The 16,697-nt window shown below is 37.9% G+C and overlaps 2 protein-coding genes across 3 annotated transcripts; one reads left to right on the forward strand and one right to left on the reverse strand.

Moving 5' to 3' along the window:
* Positions 1–1,106: 1,106 nt before the first annotated feature.
* Positions 1,107–6,247, reverse strand: dnajc5aa (DnaJ (Hsp40) homolog, subfamily C, member 5aa). The gene is made up of 5 exons (XM_037773645.1): positions 6,076–6,247; positions 5,096–5,217; positions 4,780–4,993; positions 4,512–4,683; positions 1,107–3,639 (listed from the first exon to the last, which is right to left on the reverse strand). Exons 2-5 carry the CDS (start codon positions 5,203–5,205, stop codon positions 3,536–3,538), a joined length of 600 nt encoding a protein of 199 aa, XP_037629573.1. The 5' UTR covers positions 5,206–5,217; positions 6,076–6,247; the 3' UTR covers positions 1,107–3,535.
* Positions 6,248–10,412: 4,165 nt separating this feature from the next.
* LOC119490248 (glucose-induced degradation protein 8-B homolog) lies at positions 10,413–15,813 on the forward strand. Of its 2 annotated transcripts, none has more exons than XM_037773520.1 (5): positions 10,413–10,618; positions 10,962–11,089; positions 11,674–11,870; positions 12,724–12,921; positions 14,235–15,813. In XM_037773520.1, exons 2-5 carry the CDS (start codon positions 10,969–10,971, stop codon positions 14,406–14,408), a joined length of 690 nt encoding a protein of 229 aa, XP_037629448.1. In that variant the 5' UTR covers positions 10,413–10,618; positions 10,962–10,968; the 3' UTR covers positions 14,409–15,813. The 2 variants fall into 2 exon arrangements, with proteins under 2 accessions (XP_037629448.1, XP_037629449.1); XM_037773521.1 differs by lacking the exon at positions 10,413–10,618 and adding an exon at positions 10,863–10,885.
* The last annotated feature ends 884 nt before the right edge of the window (positions 15,814–16,697 follow it).

The raw sequence follows: 16,697 nt of genomic DNA on the forward strand, positions 1-16,697 counted from the left end.
AAGTACAAGTACCTCAAAATTGTACTTAAGTACTCTTAAATGTACTTGGGTACATTCCACCATTGGTCATACATCTTAGATGATAAAAACAAGACCCAAAAATGTTTTGTAAGCATACAATCTTACATCTATTCATATAGACTTAAGATCACAGTGGGGTAAGTTAGGGTCAACCCACTGAACTGGAAGTCAATGTAAAGCACCAGTGATGATGGTTATACAATCTCTCCTTTTAACTGTAACTGCCCTAGCCTAATACTACAAGACAACTGGGCTTACAGTTGAAAGGAGGCAAATAAAATACAATTTGATTTTTTTTTTTTTTTATGTGTGTAAATTCTCACTTATAAATCACAATAAATTGGTAGAATGAAAGACTTGTCTCCATCTGCTGGGAAAATGTGCCACCACACTGCAGAGTGTCCAGTCTCCTCTAGAGGCAAATGAACAAGCTTTTAGTTCACTGTGGTTATAGCTTCATGATACAGAGATAAACAACAAAACAGCAGTAAATCAAAACAGCATGTAAATTTAGGATGGAGGTTTAAATATTAGTAATGTCCGTGCAACCCCATATTTGGTTTACTTACATTATTGTGTCATTATCAGTTGCATTCTAGATAAAAAAAAAAAAAGAAATATGAAAATAAAAATGCAGTATTATAAATTAGACTTGATGCAGCACAAATAGATATAAATCTAAATATTTTTAATTGGGAAAAGCGCTACATTTTTACCAATACAAGTTAATTAATTCTAGTATTTGTATTGCACAACATCTTTATAGTATACTTTGCATTTAATTTTATGTCCCACTCACATGTATTTATATACAGTAAAAAAAGTATCCCACTTTTTATTTGTTATTGTTTATAAGTATTGTATATTGTTGATATGTATTTTTGTTTTTTGCACTTGATTCAATTTGTATTGTATATTATTGTGCTTTGTTTCCTTGACTTTAATACCATCTATCTACCTATCCATGTGCATGTCATTTATCTTGTTGCGTTTTTGTGTTTAACATAAGTCATTGTAGCCTTCATAAATCCAGCCAGTCAGATCTAAACCTTGTCCAAACTAAACAAACGGAGGGTCACAAGTCAAAATGTTCAGGAACATTTATTCAACAACAGCAAATCAGATCAATGATCCACTTGTTTTCGTCCAGACACACAATTACCATGCTACAACATAAACGTTAAGGTTTATACTTTATATGGGCCAAGTGTATGTACAAGCGACCTTAACCATTAAACCATTCCTTGCTAAATTTAATGGTTACATTACAACACCATACCAGTTAAAATAATAGCCATCATCAAGTATGAAATAAATAAAATTCCAAAAATGCATCATATAACCATTTCACTATAGTTACACTATATACTATGTTTTCTTTTCATGGAGTCACTTCCTGATCATTGATCCATTATAGTTTTGTTTTTTTTAAACACACAGTGCATTCAACTTAGAACATTTACAGTAGCATCTTTCAGTATCTCAATGAAAAAGCCATGACAGGAACATCTATGTTTCATCAAGGGTTACAGGAAACATCATACACGGGCCACAGAGGTCAACATCCATACCGTTAATAGCAGAGGGTGGGCAACAGGAGCTCACCAATTGTAAACCATTGAAACACATTATTAGCCTTTTATGAAACGGACAAATTGGCAAAGATGTTCATGGCAATTTATGGCAATTTGCAAATGTGTGGCAATATATGCAAATTCAGTAGTATGAAAAATCATTTGTCTTGGAGCTGCCTGTAGCTCACAGATGATATGCCTGACGAGCTTCTTACTCTACACGGATTCAAAAAGTCAACAATGATAAACGATCACAGCATCGGACGAAATGTCATCAGACTTCAGTTCAAAACACAAAGACGAAAAACATGATGAAAATCAGATTCTTCCCAACTAAGAAGAGTGTAACATGTTTTTTTTTTTCTTCCACATCACATTAACTACTTAACATATTCAAAAGACAGCTCAGAGTTAAAAACATGTCACGCTCTGAACCGGCTGCTGATAGAGTCTTCTCTACCCACCGACAGCTCTCATCAGAGCCGGCTGGATTACCTGGAGCTCCTTGGCTTCATATATCGCATGATCAATAATTAACCAGAAATAACTGTGATAATTAGATGAAATGAATATCTTTCAGTCTCAATTAGTTGTGACGTCTCTGAAATATATTACGTTTGAGATTGGTATAAAGAGCAGCAAGTCATATTATTCCAATAACCTAGTTGCTTTACCAAAATTTAATCAAATGAAAACTACAAAATTTAAGTGTTAATTATCAGATTTTTCTGTATGAGATTCCTTTAAAAGCTGAAGCTTCTAATTTCTGAATCCAAGGTCAACATTTTTTATCTATCAAATGTAACTGCCTATGTGACGAAAAAGCAACAAAAATTAAAAATGAAACAAATTCGTGTTAGGTTTGGCTGAAAGCAATAGCTCATCGTAAAATCGGGACACTATATCTAATCCAACCTGGGCTGAAACCTGCAAGAAATAGATGTATAATGCGAGAAATTATGAACCAACATAAAAAAAATTACCTTGAAAACAACGGTCACAACGACCTGTTCAGTGCTGCAGGAACGACAGGGAAGTAGTCCCCATCCTGCAAAGATGAGCTGAAATAAAGCTGAGGCAGAGGAATGGAAAGCCAATACTAATTAATAAAGTAGAAATGTTACGTCAGCAGGCATTTTCGAAAGAAAAAATGTCTGCAAATAAAGCTCTGTGCCTTAACAACCTCATGATTCATATTAAAAACGCTCAGGGGAGCACACTACAGACAAACAAACACAGCGCCAAAGACGTACTGTGGGTCTGACAGTGGCTGGTGGCGTTTGCAACTAAAAGGGCATTGATTGCGAATCAGAAGTGAACATTGCACTAATATATATGACGACTCTGTTCTCAAAGGTTTAATGATGGCACTGATCACAAACAAACACATCTCTCTAACCAGCACCTCCCTGAGCCATGGCTCTCCTTTCCTTCAGAATAAAATATCACGTAAACTTTACCCCTCCACCACCTCCTCCGTAACATATTGCACATACTTATGCACCCACATTATGAGTTTTGCAAAGTATAAATGTTGCAAAAGGTTAAAGAAAATTTGGAGACCATGTTTTATAAACAGTGCATGCTACACCATGATGCAAAGTGTGGGAGAAGGGAAAGTGGGGGTAGGCGACCTGTGCGGTTAAAGGCCAAGAAATACAAAAGAAGAGATAAAAAGGAAACTTAGGTTGTTTCTCTTTTCTTCTTGTACTGAGGGGGGAGGGGGGGAGAGAGAATAGGTTGTGGACCAATCAGGGGAGGGGTGTTAAGGGATGTGACTTCATTAGTTCCTTTCATGGGCCATGCTTACTAGTCCCTCTCCTCCGCTTGGCTCTTCTTTCTGAAGTGGAAAGATGGATAGCCCCTTTCTTTCATCTTGCTGGAGGTGGAGAAGGGAAGCAGGCAGGACCGCAGGCCAGGATCGACGGGGGAACGGAGGGTTAGTTGAAGCCGGTGTCGGTGTGATAGGAGTGGTGCCCATCTGCTGTTAACTGGGTCGTCTCTGTTGCCGACGGTTGCAGCATTATAGGGTCACCCCCAGCCTCTGTGTGACAAACAGAAACAACATTTTTTTACTCTCCCCCCTCTTAAAGTGGCAGTAGGCAGAATGTTTTTGGCATCCATAATAACCTTTTAGCATATTGTAATTCAGGTGTTCTGAGAGAAAACTAGACTTCTGCACCTCCTCATGGCTGTTTTCAAGCTTTAAAAAATCTATTCCATGACGGGAGACTTTGGCCAATCACAGGTCATTTCAGAGAGAGAGCGTTCCTATTGGTTGTTCATTCAACCGAGGCAGCTGTCAATGACTCGCAAACTCCGATCAAGCGGTCAAACTAGGCAGCGCTGATCAAATATGAATAAATATTCTGTTACTGTAATGCCTAATTCTTGCATTAAATGTTTTCAGAATCATCTTGTAGTGTACTGTTTTGCTGTAAATGAGAAATTGTGCTCTGGCTGGTGGGCGGTGCTTGGTATTTCCTCAACTGATCTCAACATGGCTGCCGGGTCACAAACGTTCTCATTTTACAGCTGAACAGTACACTAAAACATGTTTCTGAAAACATTTAATGCAAGAAATATGCATTACAGTAACATAATATTGATTCATATTTGATCAGCGCTGCCTAGTTTTACCATTTGATCAGAGTTTGTGAGTGATTGACAGCTGCTCAGAGACGGCAAGGCTCCAGCTCGGCTCTGATTGGTTGTTTTTCTCCGGTCTGTGAAATCTTGCAGATGCCATTAGGAGCACCAGAGGCACATGATTTCTTTCAGATTACCTGTCTCATGCACTACTGTCTGGATATAGTGACCTTTTTATAAAAATAACTTTTTTTTCCATATTTGCTCCAATTCTGCTGCTTTAACAAACTCAAAACGGGAGCGGTGACACAGGTGATTCAGTCTCACCTCTCTCATCAGTCTGCAGCTGAGCCTCCAGGTCCTCGGGGGACACATAAAATTCCTGTTCCTGGCCCTCTCGAGGCCGTGGTTTACATTTGCCACAGCAGCAGTTACAGCAGCAACATAGGCAGCAACAGAAGTAGCAGCCAGTGGCTAGGCCGCAGAAAACAAACAGAGCCTGCAGGGGAAGCAGATTCATGTGAGGAAGTGAAGAGTCAAGAAATTAAGAAAAGCATAACCAGAAAAAAGAGAGCAAATAGTAATCGGTTCTTACCTTCGCCCACCAGCTTGAAAGGACAAAGTAAGTGTTAACATTCTCCTCTCCAAACTGCTCAGCCACATATAGTCCCAGAGAACCATACTTGTCATAAATATTACGCTTCGTGGGGTCATTCAGAATCGCATGAGCGTTGTTTATCTCCTTGAACTTGTCGGCCGCCTCTGGATTGTCAGGATTCTTATCAGGGTGAAACTTCAACGCCAGTTTCCTGTGGAGAAAGTCATAAAAAAAATAAAATATATATAATCACAGCAGCACACATTTCTGTGGTATAATCATGTGAAGTAAGTCCCAGAGGGGGACGCCTCACCTGTAAGATCTCTTAATGTCATCTGATGTGGCTACTTTCTCCACTCCCAACACGACGTAGAGAGACTCACCAGCGGTGGACAGAGAGCGTTGCCTCTGGTGCTCAGCCATGATGTCTCACGTCTACAGGCAGGGCACACAAACAGAAACTAAATGCGTGTCATGGCCAGGCCTGCTTTGTTATCATGAAATACATCTAATTCAAAAAATATATCAGGCCTTTAACTACAGTGAGGCCTGTGTGACTGCAGGCAACAGCTGGTCAAATGCTGTCCTGCACAAAGCTATATGTGGAAAGACTGTTTGAAATATAGGGGGAATGTTAAAGAGCCATGAAGGCAACATACTGGAGTTATTATATCCCCCTGCACTAATTACATTTGCACAGTTTTTCAGTGCAATTGGCCCACCCACTGTGTTGCATTTCAACATGACTATACTGTAATCTGTGACATCTTGGCAGCACCACTGACTGCATCTGCTGCTGTAAGTAAATCAGTACCTGACAACCATGCTGCAAGAGATTTAGCAAATTGATGCTGCAAGTAAAAAAAATAAATTCTTTCCTTCCTTTTAATTCCCATTCCTTCCATTCCTGAGACTGTAGCTGCTTCCAAATAATGGGTGTCATCCTGACACAAATGAATAGCCACTGCACAGCTTATTTCAACATGTTTTACCGAAGAATGTCTGCTCTGACAAATGTGCGTCAAATTCCCTCTTTGATACAAATCGCATCCCGGTTTAAATTGTCTATAAGGAGGATTAGACGCAGTGAATAGGATGCTAGCAGCATAATCTGTGTGTGCGAGCATCATCAGCAGCAGCACTGCTACAGTATAGCGCACAGCATCCATGTTGGTTTGCTTCCTGGCCTGTTCTTGATGCGAGCCAGGGATGGATCGTCAGCAGTGCATTTCAAGGTTAAGGGGCAGCGTCTGGAGGACGAATAAAGGATGTAAAAGCTCCTCTCTGTCTCACCTTTCAGTCGGCTCTGATGCGCTGCAACACGATGGATCCCAGCAGGTTACAGTTGTTTAGACAGTGTGGCGTGACTATGGCTGCATCTCGCACGTACCCGGACCCTCTCTGGCTTCCCACTACACAATCATGGACAGCTGCAGCAGGACGCTGGCTCCGCCTCCCCCCTTCCCTTCCCATCACACACCATGGAGACCCGACGTGCGCGTGCACGAGAGGACTGGGATGATGGGGATGAGGAGAGGATGCTGGAGATGCAAAGTGCGTGCAGATGAGGACACAGTCAATCTGAATTTTTGTAATTCAATCACATAAACTGCAATAGTATTTCAATCATAACATAAGAACATTGATTAAATATACTCAATTAAAGCAGCAGTAGGCAGAATATTTTTTGGCATCATTGGGGAAAAATTCCATGATAACCTTTCAGCGTATTGTAATTCAAGTGTTCTGAGAGAAAACTAGACTTCTGCACCTCCTCATAGCTCTGTTTTCAGGCTTTAAAAAAATCGAAAACGCGTGACCGAAGACTTTGGCCAATAACCTATAATATACTATACTAACCTTCCTATTGAGCGTTCCTATTGGCTGTGCTCCGGCTGGTGGGCGGTGCTTGGTATTCATTCAACTGATCTCAACGTGGCTGCCGGGTCACAAACTTTCTCATTTTACAGCTAAACAGTACACTACAAGAGGTTTCTGAAAACATTTGAGGTGAGAAATAGGCATTACAGTCACAGAATATTGATTCATATTTGATCAGCGCTGCTTAGTTTGACCATTTGATCAGAGTTTGTTAGTGATTGACAGCTGCTCAGAGACGGCAGGCTCCAGCTCGGCTCTTATTGGTTGTTTTCCTCCGGTCTGTGAAATCTAGCAGATGCCGTTAGGAGGACACAGAGAAACCTGTTTTTTTTCAGATTACCTGTAGGCTATCATGCACTACTGTCAGGATATAGTGACCGTTTTATAAAAATAACTTTTTTGTAATCATACTTGCTCCATTTCTACCCACTGCAGCTTTAATATTGATTAAATAGACTTAATTAATTAACTTAAATGGCATCATTTTGGGAAATAGCCTTACTTAGATAAGAGGATCAATACCACACATATATTTGTCCATTAATTATACAGTTAATTATGCAGCTCAGCACAAAGACTGGAAAAAAGCTCACCAATTAACACGCTATATTTCTATTTTCAAACTGTATATTACACAAACTGAAGTGTAGGCTAAAATTGACAATTTGCACTTTTACAGAGGGGTTATGTGTCAAATTATGTCTTGGCCGTGCCGCAGTTTCCAGGCAACCAGAGGATACACCAGCAGTGGTGAAAGTACTCTGCAATAGCATACTACAGTGTAGACATAGCCGTACATATAAAAGTATATCAGTAAGCTATTAGCACCAAAATATATAGGCTAATTGAAGTATCAAAAGCAAAAGTATTCATTATGCCGAATGGAATCTAATTGCAGAATAAGCCTACATAGGCTATTTAATTGTAATTATTGATGCATTAATGTTGAAAACAATGCTTGCAAACATAATAGCTTACAATAAAAACAACAATTATAGGTAGGCTATGATAGCTAAATATTAAAATACAGGATAGTAAACATGCTATGGAGTGGATAATAAAATAGACTGTAAATAAATAAACCAGATAAAATGACATTTACAATCGCCATGTGTCTCTCAATGTTTTGTTTAGATACATTATTTTGTTGTCTATTTGATTTTAATTTTAATTTGGATTTGTTTATTGTTTGTTGTCTTGTAGACTGTTATTTATTTACTGTCATTTATCATGTAATGGTTATGTGTTGTTTGTCAATGTGTTTGATTTTGAAAAAGCAAAATAAAATTCAGTTTAAACAAGATCTGAAATAAGGTCTATTGCTATGTACTGCTGGGAAGCTTATCCTATAATAATACATCATTATTTATTAGCTGATCTATATTTTGTATTAATAATATAGGCTAAACCTGCAAAGTAACTAACTCAAATTATTTTAGTTGCGTAAAAGAGTATAATATTGACCACTGAGATGTAGTGGCGTATCAGAAGTCACCAGTCACAGCCCAGAAATATAGTGGAAAGAAATAAGAATTGACGGTTTATATTCAGTTTTGTATTGATTAAACAAACAAGTATAACAATTATTTCAAGACACAGATTTTGTTTCCATTTTGATAGAGCCAGGCTAGCTGTTCCCCCTGCTACCAGTCTTTATGTTCAGCTAAAACTGCTGAAGCTAACATACAGTACAGACATTAGAGTGGTATCAATTTTCTAATCTAACTCAATGTATTTCCCAAAATGTTACACTTTTCTATATGTTGGCAAGCCAATCTGTTTAGGTCCACTTTATCTAGCAAATAACAAATGCAGGACCGTCCATAATTTATTTGACATGTAATTCTACATTAAGGCTTTAGAGATTATGTGATTTCTAACAGGGTGCATGGACAATGCTGGGTAAGCCTAAAGGGTTAAGGTGTTGCAGGGGCTCCCAAAAGATGCCCCACTTTGACAGGCAAGATGAAGGTGTGGTATCTGGTGCCATGTCTTTTAAGAGTCCTGGAGTTTGTTACCCTTTCAGAAACCAGAGAATGTATACACACCATAACAAATATGAGTGATAATTATAATTTGCACTTAAAATTGTGTCCTTATGTGTTTACAGTGCAATGGCAGTATGTGAATATACTGATGGCGTTTGACACCACTGTCATGTAAACATGCAGTATATGCATTGTCTAGTATTTCAGCTGTTGTGAAACATCTGACAGTGAGCGGGACACTCTACAAGCTGGGGGGTCACGCCTGCCTGGGTAATCCACAGGGAAAGTAGGGCAGATGCCTCGGGGCCGGGGGCCCCTAAAAGACACTTCCTTGTCTTTTGGAAGGCCTATGGAAAGGAGGCTGGGTCACGTGTCATTAACGCGTCATATCTTTGGGGGTATAACACATGCGCAGCAATTGAGCCAATCGCAATGCACGACCGCAGCTTCAGTTACACTGCGCATGTGATATACCCCATACCCCAAGACTCATGTCCATCCGTGACCCAGCCTCCTCTCCATAGGCCTTGGTCTTTTGCAACATATTTCTAATTTTAACCAAATTCTGTTCCAAGAACCAAACAGGTCCCAGTTCTAGAAACATACAGAGATGTATTCATATGAGATACAGTAGATAAGGTTACCACAGACATTGCAGCCATTATTCATGTTATTAGTTCCACCTGTGGTTTTCCTGCTTTGTTAAAATGTCTGGCAGTAAAAATGCTTATCACTATTGGTAATTCATAGGCACTTAAATGTAACCCCTCACTTCTATAAATACTCCACTGACCCTCACACTACCATAACTCCCATAGATATATGTTAATTATTTTAATTCTCTTTTATAGTGTACTTTATTTGTCCCCTTGGGGAAATATTTTTTTCTTTCAATATAAAAGTATCAATACTACAGTGTAAAGTAAAAGTCCTGAATTCAAAATCTTACTTAAGTAAAAGTACAAAAGTATTGGCATCAAAATATACTTAAAGTACCAAAAGTATTCATTATGCAGAATGGCCCATTTCAGAATAATATATATTATATTACTGGATTATAATTAGTGATGCATTTATGCAAAGGCTCTTGATTTTTTTTTTCAGCCAAGGAACCCTTACAAGATAGAGAATATAGCGGGAACCCGCATTGTTGTTGATGTATAGGAGCAATACATAGCAATATATATAGGCCTTATTTCAGGTCTTGTTTAAATTGATTGTAAATGTTTTTAACTGTCATTTTATCTGGTTTATTTATTATACATATATATATACTGTATATGTATATATATATGTATATACATACATATATATATATATATTTACATATACAGAAGATGTGTATATATTGATATATATATGTCTGTGTATATATGTATATATATATGTATATATATACATATATACATATATATACATACATATATATACATATATGTATATGTATATATATATACATATATATGTATATATGTATGTATATATACATACATATATATATATATACTGTATATATATACATACATACATATATATATATGTATATATATATATACATATATATACATATACATATATATATATGTATATGTATATATACATACATATATACATACATTCGTATATATACATACATATATACATACATATATATATATACTGTATATATATAATCAAATGGAGAAACAGCAGATAAGATGTGAACATCCGCTGCACTGACTGTTCCTCGGCAACCGTGACGTCACTGTCCTCACCAATCGCAGAGCTCGCAGGACTGACGCTCCTATCGCGAGATTATCACATTAGCTCGGTTAGTTAGCTAGCCGCGTAAAAAGCTTGACTGTGTTACTCTGCATTTTACACCTTTTCTTCTTAAAAGCACTGAGAGGACACTGCGCATTTCTGTTGTGATTGTCGTCTTCTCACGGCTGTAAGGAAGGATAATCTTCGGAGCTTGTGTTTGACCGGTGAGTAGAGTAAACGCAGTCAGAGTGCTAGCTAGCAGGCTGCTGCTGCTGTAGCTCAGGAGAGGAGACGGGTTTGTTTATGAAGCCGAGCAGAACCTCAGCATTATTATGTTTGTGTGTGTGACTCTAGCAAGAGCTCCACCGCTATTTAAGCTGCAGGAATATCATGTTTTTCTGTTATTAATGTGTCCTTTTAGTCAGTAGCATATGTTTTTGTTGAACGCTTCACATCTCTCTGCTGCTGTTGTACCGTCTCTGCTCGTGCAGGTACAAACTGTGACCAAGCTGTGTCAGGCTTGCTCACGTTTCTGCTCTTATTTACTATGGATTTCCGTCTTTCCAGGATCCCAATGATGAGTTATGCTGACAAGCCAGAAGACATCACAAAAGAAGAGTGGATGGACAAATTGAACAATGTTCACATACAGAGGGCGGACATGAACCGGCTCATTATGAATTACCTGGTGACAGGTGAGGCGTGCAGCTGGACGACTCTGATTTGAATTTGCAACAAGCCAACATAATGCATAACTATACTTTAAAGGTCCCATATCATGCTCAGTTTCAGGTTAATACTTGTATTTGATGTTTCTACTAAATCATGTTTACATGCTGTAATGTTAAAAAAACAACTTTATTTTCCTCACACTGTCTGTCTGAATATACCTGTTTCATCCTCTGTCTGAAACGCTCCGTTTTAGTGCATTTCAATGGAATTGCAACAGAATTGCGTTGCCTTATTCACATACACTGCAACAGGAAATAAACTGGGACACATTTAGAAAGTTTACATTTAAAACCGTGTAATGGTCTAAATATTGTATATTTGTGACATCACAAATGGACAGAAATCCTGACGGCTTGTTTCAAAAGCACAGTTTCTGAATACGGGCTGTGTGTATTTCTCGGTATATTGAGCGCTTCGATACTTTCACAGTATTTATAAAGCACTGTGCACCTGCTTTATAATATAAAAGACATGGAAATCTTACTTTTTACAATGTGGGACCTTTAATGTTTTTTCCTCTGCCTGTATCTGTTTGACATGTTTCAAGAGGGATTCAAAGAAGCTGCGGAGAAGTTTCGGATGGAGTCTGGGATCGAGCCAAGTGTGGACCTGGATTCTTTGGATGAAAGGATAAAGATTAGAGAGATGATCCTGAAGGGACAGATACAGGAAGCTATTGCACTCATCAACAGCCTACACCCAGAGCTGCTCGACACCAATCGATACTTGTATTTTCATCTGCAGGTACTTTTGCACAGAGCTTTGTAACAGCCACCAGTAGTTCTGATTTTAGTATGTGAACTGGAAAGCAGTTGGTACCAAATTATGCAGGTTATAAAACATGTTAGCCTGACGTTTATGGGGTGAACTTTACAAACTTTGGAAATGAACAACATTTTCTCAACAGCAGTGAGATTAAGGCACAGCAACAACATTGAAGTTAGGGCTGCACGATTATGTCCAAATTATAAACACAATTATTTTGTTTGATATTGAGATCACAATTATTCATCATGATTATTCATAGATTTTAGGGACAAAATATCTTTACTGTAATTTCTTGTTAAATAAGCAGAGCGCTGCTTTCACCTCCATGTTGTGCTACATTCCGACTGTCAAACATTTTAAATGTTATCCTTTTACTTTGTTATTGTCTTCTATAGTTGTTATTTGCACAAAAACACAATTCAAATGATTAGGAAATAAATTAGTGTATTTTTATTTAAATATTTGCTTTGATTATAGGAAGTTAAATACGTCATATTTCTCTCGTCAAAAACAACATTTTATAGATTACATTTGAACGCCTCATGATAGTGTTATAATTCACCATCGTCCAATATTAATATTTATAATATTTCTACTGATTAGAGCTTGAACAGCAGCATAATGTAACTCATTGAAGTGTAGTGAGCGCTTTTAAAATAAATGAATAAACATGTTACCCCCTCAATCCCCTGTAGGTAATAACCCAGGCTGCCATTATGCATGACGAGATTATGTCATCTTTCCTAGTTAAATTTGATAATAATTTGACTAGAGAAAACTTGAACTTCAACATCCACTGACTGCTTGTGCTTTGTTTCCCCTTTTGCAGCAGCAACATTTGATTGAGTTAATCAGGCTAAGGGAGACTGAGTCAGCGCTGGAGTTTGCCCAGACGCAGCTGGCCGAGCAGGGGGAGGAGAGCCGCGAGTGTCTGACAGAGATGGAGAGAACACTAGCCCTCCTAGCCTTTGATAACCCAGAAGAGTCGCCCTTTGGAGACCTGCTCAACATGATGCAGCGGCAAAAGGTGGGCGGGTTTTTAATCTGAGTTCTTAGTGTGATAGTCAGACTCAACTGTTATTTTGTTTCATTTCACTAGTTCACCTTATTATATGAATGACTGAAAAAATGGGAGATGTGCCAGCAATTTTATGGCGCTTTCACAACTGTAATTCAGGTTTATTCGGTCCGGACCAAGGAGAAAAAGTAATAATTGTTGCTTTCATATTAAACTACAAAGTGCCTCTTGTTTTGTCCTGTTTGTATCTGAGGTCCCGTGCCTTTTAGTTCTGGTCTGCGTCGTGTTCACACTAACACTAACGAACCAAAAGCTGTAAGCATGAGGTAACTCATTGATTGGATGATGCATGGGCCCATTTGGGAGACAGAACATAAGCGTCTTGTACAGCAACATTATGGGGAGAATTAATGTGGGATCACTATGTCATACTCTTTTTAATGGACTTAATGAACTGCCAAAGTACACGGAATATGATTCAAGCACAACATCCGCTGTCCGCTGACGTGCATACATGTTACCATGTTTACCAAATGACAAATACATACATCGCTTAAGTAGTTAGCTTTTTTATAAAATCGCTTCCTGAACAGGTTACAATCAGCAGATGGATTTAATAGTAGTTTAAATCACCAGAATTCAATCGACAACCTTTACACCAAACTAAACGATCTGAACCAAATGGGCAAACTTACAAGATTAGGTTAGGTTAATTGTGAAAGCATCTTTAGGGAGGAACCCAGCTACTGAATTCTTGCTTGTTATGTGTCAGACTGCATGTAAGCATTAAAGGGGAACTACGGCCATTTTCAAAACTCATCGTTTTATCCCTATGTTCCAAGACGGTCGAAAAAGATAATAGTAAACATGAACAAGTCTCTCTCAAATCCAAAAACTAGAGTACTAAAACTTGAACTTGTGATGTCATCATGTATGAAGTGTGGAGATGCACCATAGACAATAAACAGGGAGAGATTCTGATTTCAGAACATCTGATTTCTGTTTCACAACTGACAACACTACAATAGAATAAAGTTCATTTAGGTATAAAAACAAACAACCATTCTGTGAGCTCACAAAATCATCTCCCATTGTATGGAGTAGCTCCAGACTTTATTCCGATGACATCACAAGTTTCAGACTTACTTCTCTGGTTTCTGGCTTCGAGAGAGAGTAGCTCATGTTCACAGATAATGATTGAACTTTTCTAGGCCATGGAAATAACATTGGAATTCGTAAATTTAGGTGGCGTTCCCCTTTAAGAACATGTAGGCGATAAAAAGAAAAATGTTAATTTGACTGAAACATATGTTGATGTACAGGTGTGGAGTGAGGTGAACCAAGCTGTGCTGGACTATGAAAACAGGGAGTCGACGCCCAAACTGGCGAAACTCCTGAAGTTACTGCTGTGGGCACAGAATGAGCTGGACCAGAAGAAGGTGAAATACCCCAAAATGACTGACCTAAGCACGGGCACCATCGAGGACCCCAAGTGAACACAACAGACGAGATCTACCACCTTCCACGTCCCCTTAATTTATGATCAGTCAGTGACTGTGTGACAGCCAGGTAACATATATGTATAAACAAATGCTACATTGTTTTGTTTTTTTCCTGTTTCATTCATGAGAGAGAAAACTTAACTCATTGTGCAAACTGTAAATTGCTGTATTTGCAAATTAACAGAAACTTAGTTTAAATACTGATCCTGGATTTTTAGATAGATCTCGGAGACGACAAAAATTCAAATTGCTGTTTTATATTTTGTCTTTTTAAAGCCTAAGCCAGTAGTATTATTTATTGTGACCATTTCCCCCACCAAGACTTTATTTTGCCAGAGAGAGAGAGAGAGAGAGAGAGAGATGATGGTACAAATGAACATTAAATGTTAATACTGTGGCGTGTATGGAGCCGAAATCTGGGCTCCCCAGGATGGAGGGGAGTACAACTGTAATGGTTTAAACTATGAAACAGCAGACACACGTTCGATCACACTGAAAGAGATTGTTTCAAATCAGAGAGTTTAAAATTTAAATTTCATACACAAAATGTGAGTATTTTTCAATTAAATGGAAATATACACTTTATTAATGTAATATAGTTTTAATTGATATAATATTGTATGATTTGTCGTACCTTTGCAATATGTCTATGGGATGAACTGCCTTGCAAAATGATCATTTCATGTGTGTTTTAGAGGGTGAAATACGTCCTGACTGACGGGTATGAAATCAGAGATGGCTTCCTTACTGAGTTTTTGCCCCCTCGGCCTTTTCTGAGCCCCGACATGCTCTTAATGGTAGTGTTTGGTTTTATGTTACAAGGGAGTTGGGATGAGGATAATGTTCAGCCAATCACAATGATGGAGGGAGGATTTATATGTTGCTTGAGAGAAAGGGCTTCTCCGATCAAGAAATGCTAAAGCGTGACGGTGCCAATTACGGCAACTCTGTAGTGTAAAAACTCTCATATTTAAAATCTATTCAGACTGATTCTTTTGTTCTTTGTTTTGGTACTTAATAATTAATCATCAAAAGCATTACAATTTTGAATCCGAACAGGCATTTTGAAAAAAGTCGCAGAACTTGCTGTCCATTTTGCCACTTTTAAAGCCGTTAGTATTTTCACTTTAACTGCATGTAAATGTGTCTTTTTTTTTCAATGGGGAAAGTCTCTTGTGCTTGTTTCTTTTGTTTGGTTTGTTTATTTTTATATATATATATAAAAAAACAAACTTGCTGCTAGTTGTCCATCCTTAATTTCTTTTAAGGTTGTATTGTCTTTATAGATATTGGCTTTGACAAATACTGAGACCCAGAGAGCTCACATCCCTTTTATTATTCAACATTTTTAAGATCAGATTTGCAATTATTAAAATAAACAAAACTTTTGTGAACCATACAAGAGCTGTTTTTTTTTTCCATTTTCTGAGTCGTGAGCTTGCATGTATGCAGATCGTAATGGAAAATCCACAGATGCTTAATGTATCTCTAAGAGCAGTAGTGGAAAGTATCTAAGTACATTTACTTGTAAGTACAATTTTGATGTACTTTACTGCAGTATTTCCATTTAATGCTACTTTATACTTGTACTCCACTACATTTTGGGGGCAAAAATACTTTTTACTACACTTATTTGACAACTAAAGTTACCAGTTAAGAGTATACTAGATTTTGAAAATTATCCAACCAAAGAACCCAGCTCAGTGTTGTCAACTCTTTTCCAATGAATGGAACCAGCAGCACCAGCTCCAAAAGTCCCTCAAGCTAGCGAGAAAGTCGCCAAGTCGGCAACACCGACAGCCCGTCCCTTCAGGTCTCCCTCCAAAGTCACTAACCCAAAATTATCATTATGAACGTAAACAACAAACATGGCTATTTTTAGTACTCACAACTGTCAGAGCATTTGATTTATCGATTGCTGTCGGGATGTAATGAGAATTTAAAAAAACAAAAAATGTATTTGAACAGCACTACAGTACCAACCCTACCTTTAATGCAACACTAATTATAACCCATTAACATAATATATATGATTCTAAAATGGGCCTTTCTGTACTTTTAAGTATATTTTTATGCTACTACTTTTATACTTGGAAGTTTTTGAATGCAGGATAGAGTATTTTTACATTGTAGTATTGCTACTTTTACTTAAGCAAAAGATCTGAATACTTCTTCCACCACTGTATAAATGTAGAGTTATCGATACTCCAATATGCAAATTGTATACTCATTGAAACCGTCGCTAAAACCTTCCATTCAGTCAAACCACGGAGGTTTGTTCCA

Source organism: Sebastes umbrosus, chromosome 6, assembly GCF_015220745.1.
Source record: "Sebastes umbrosus isolate fSebUmb1 chromosome 6, fSebUmb1.pri, whole genome shotgun sequence".
In the NCBI taxonomy this organism is placed as follows: Eukaryota; Metazoa; Chordata; class Actinopteri; order Perciformes; family Sebastidae; genus Sebastes; species Sebastes umbrosus.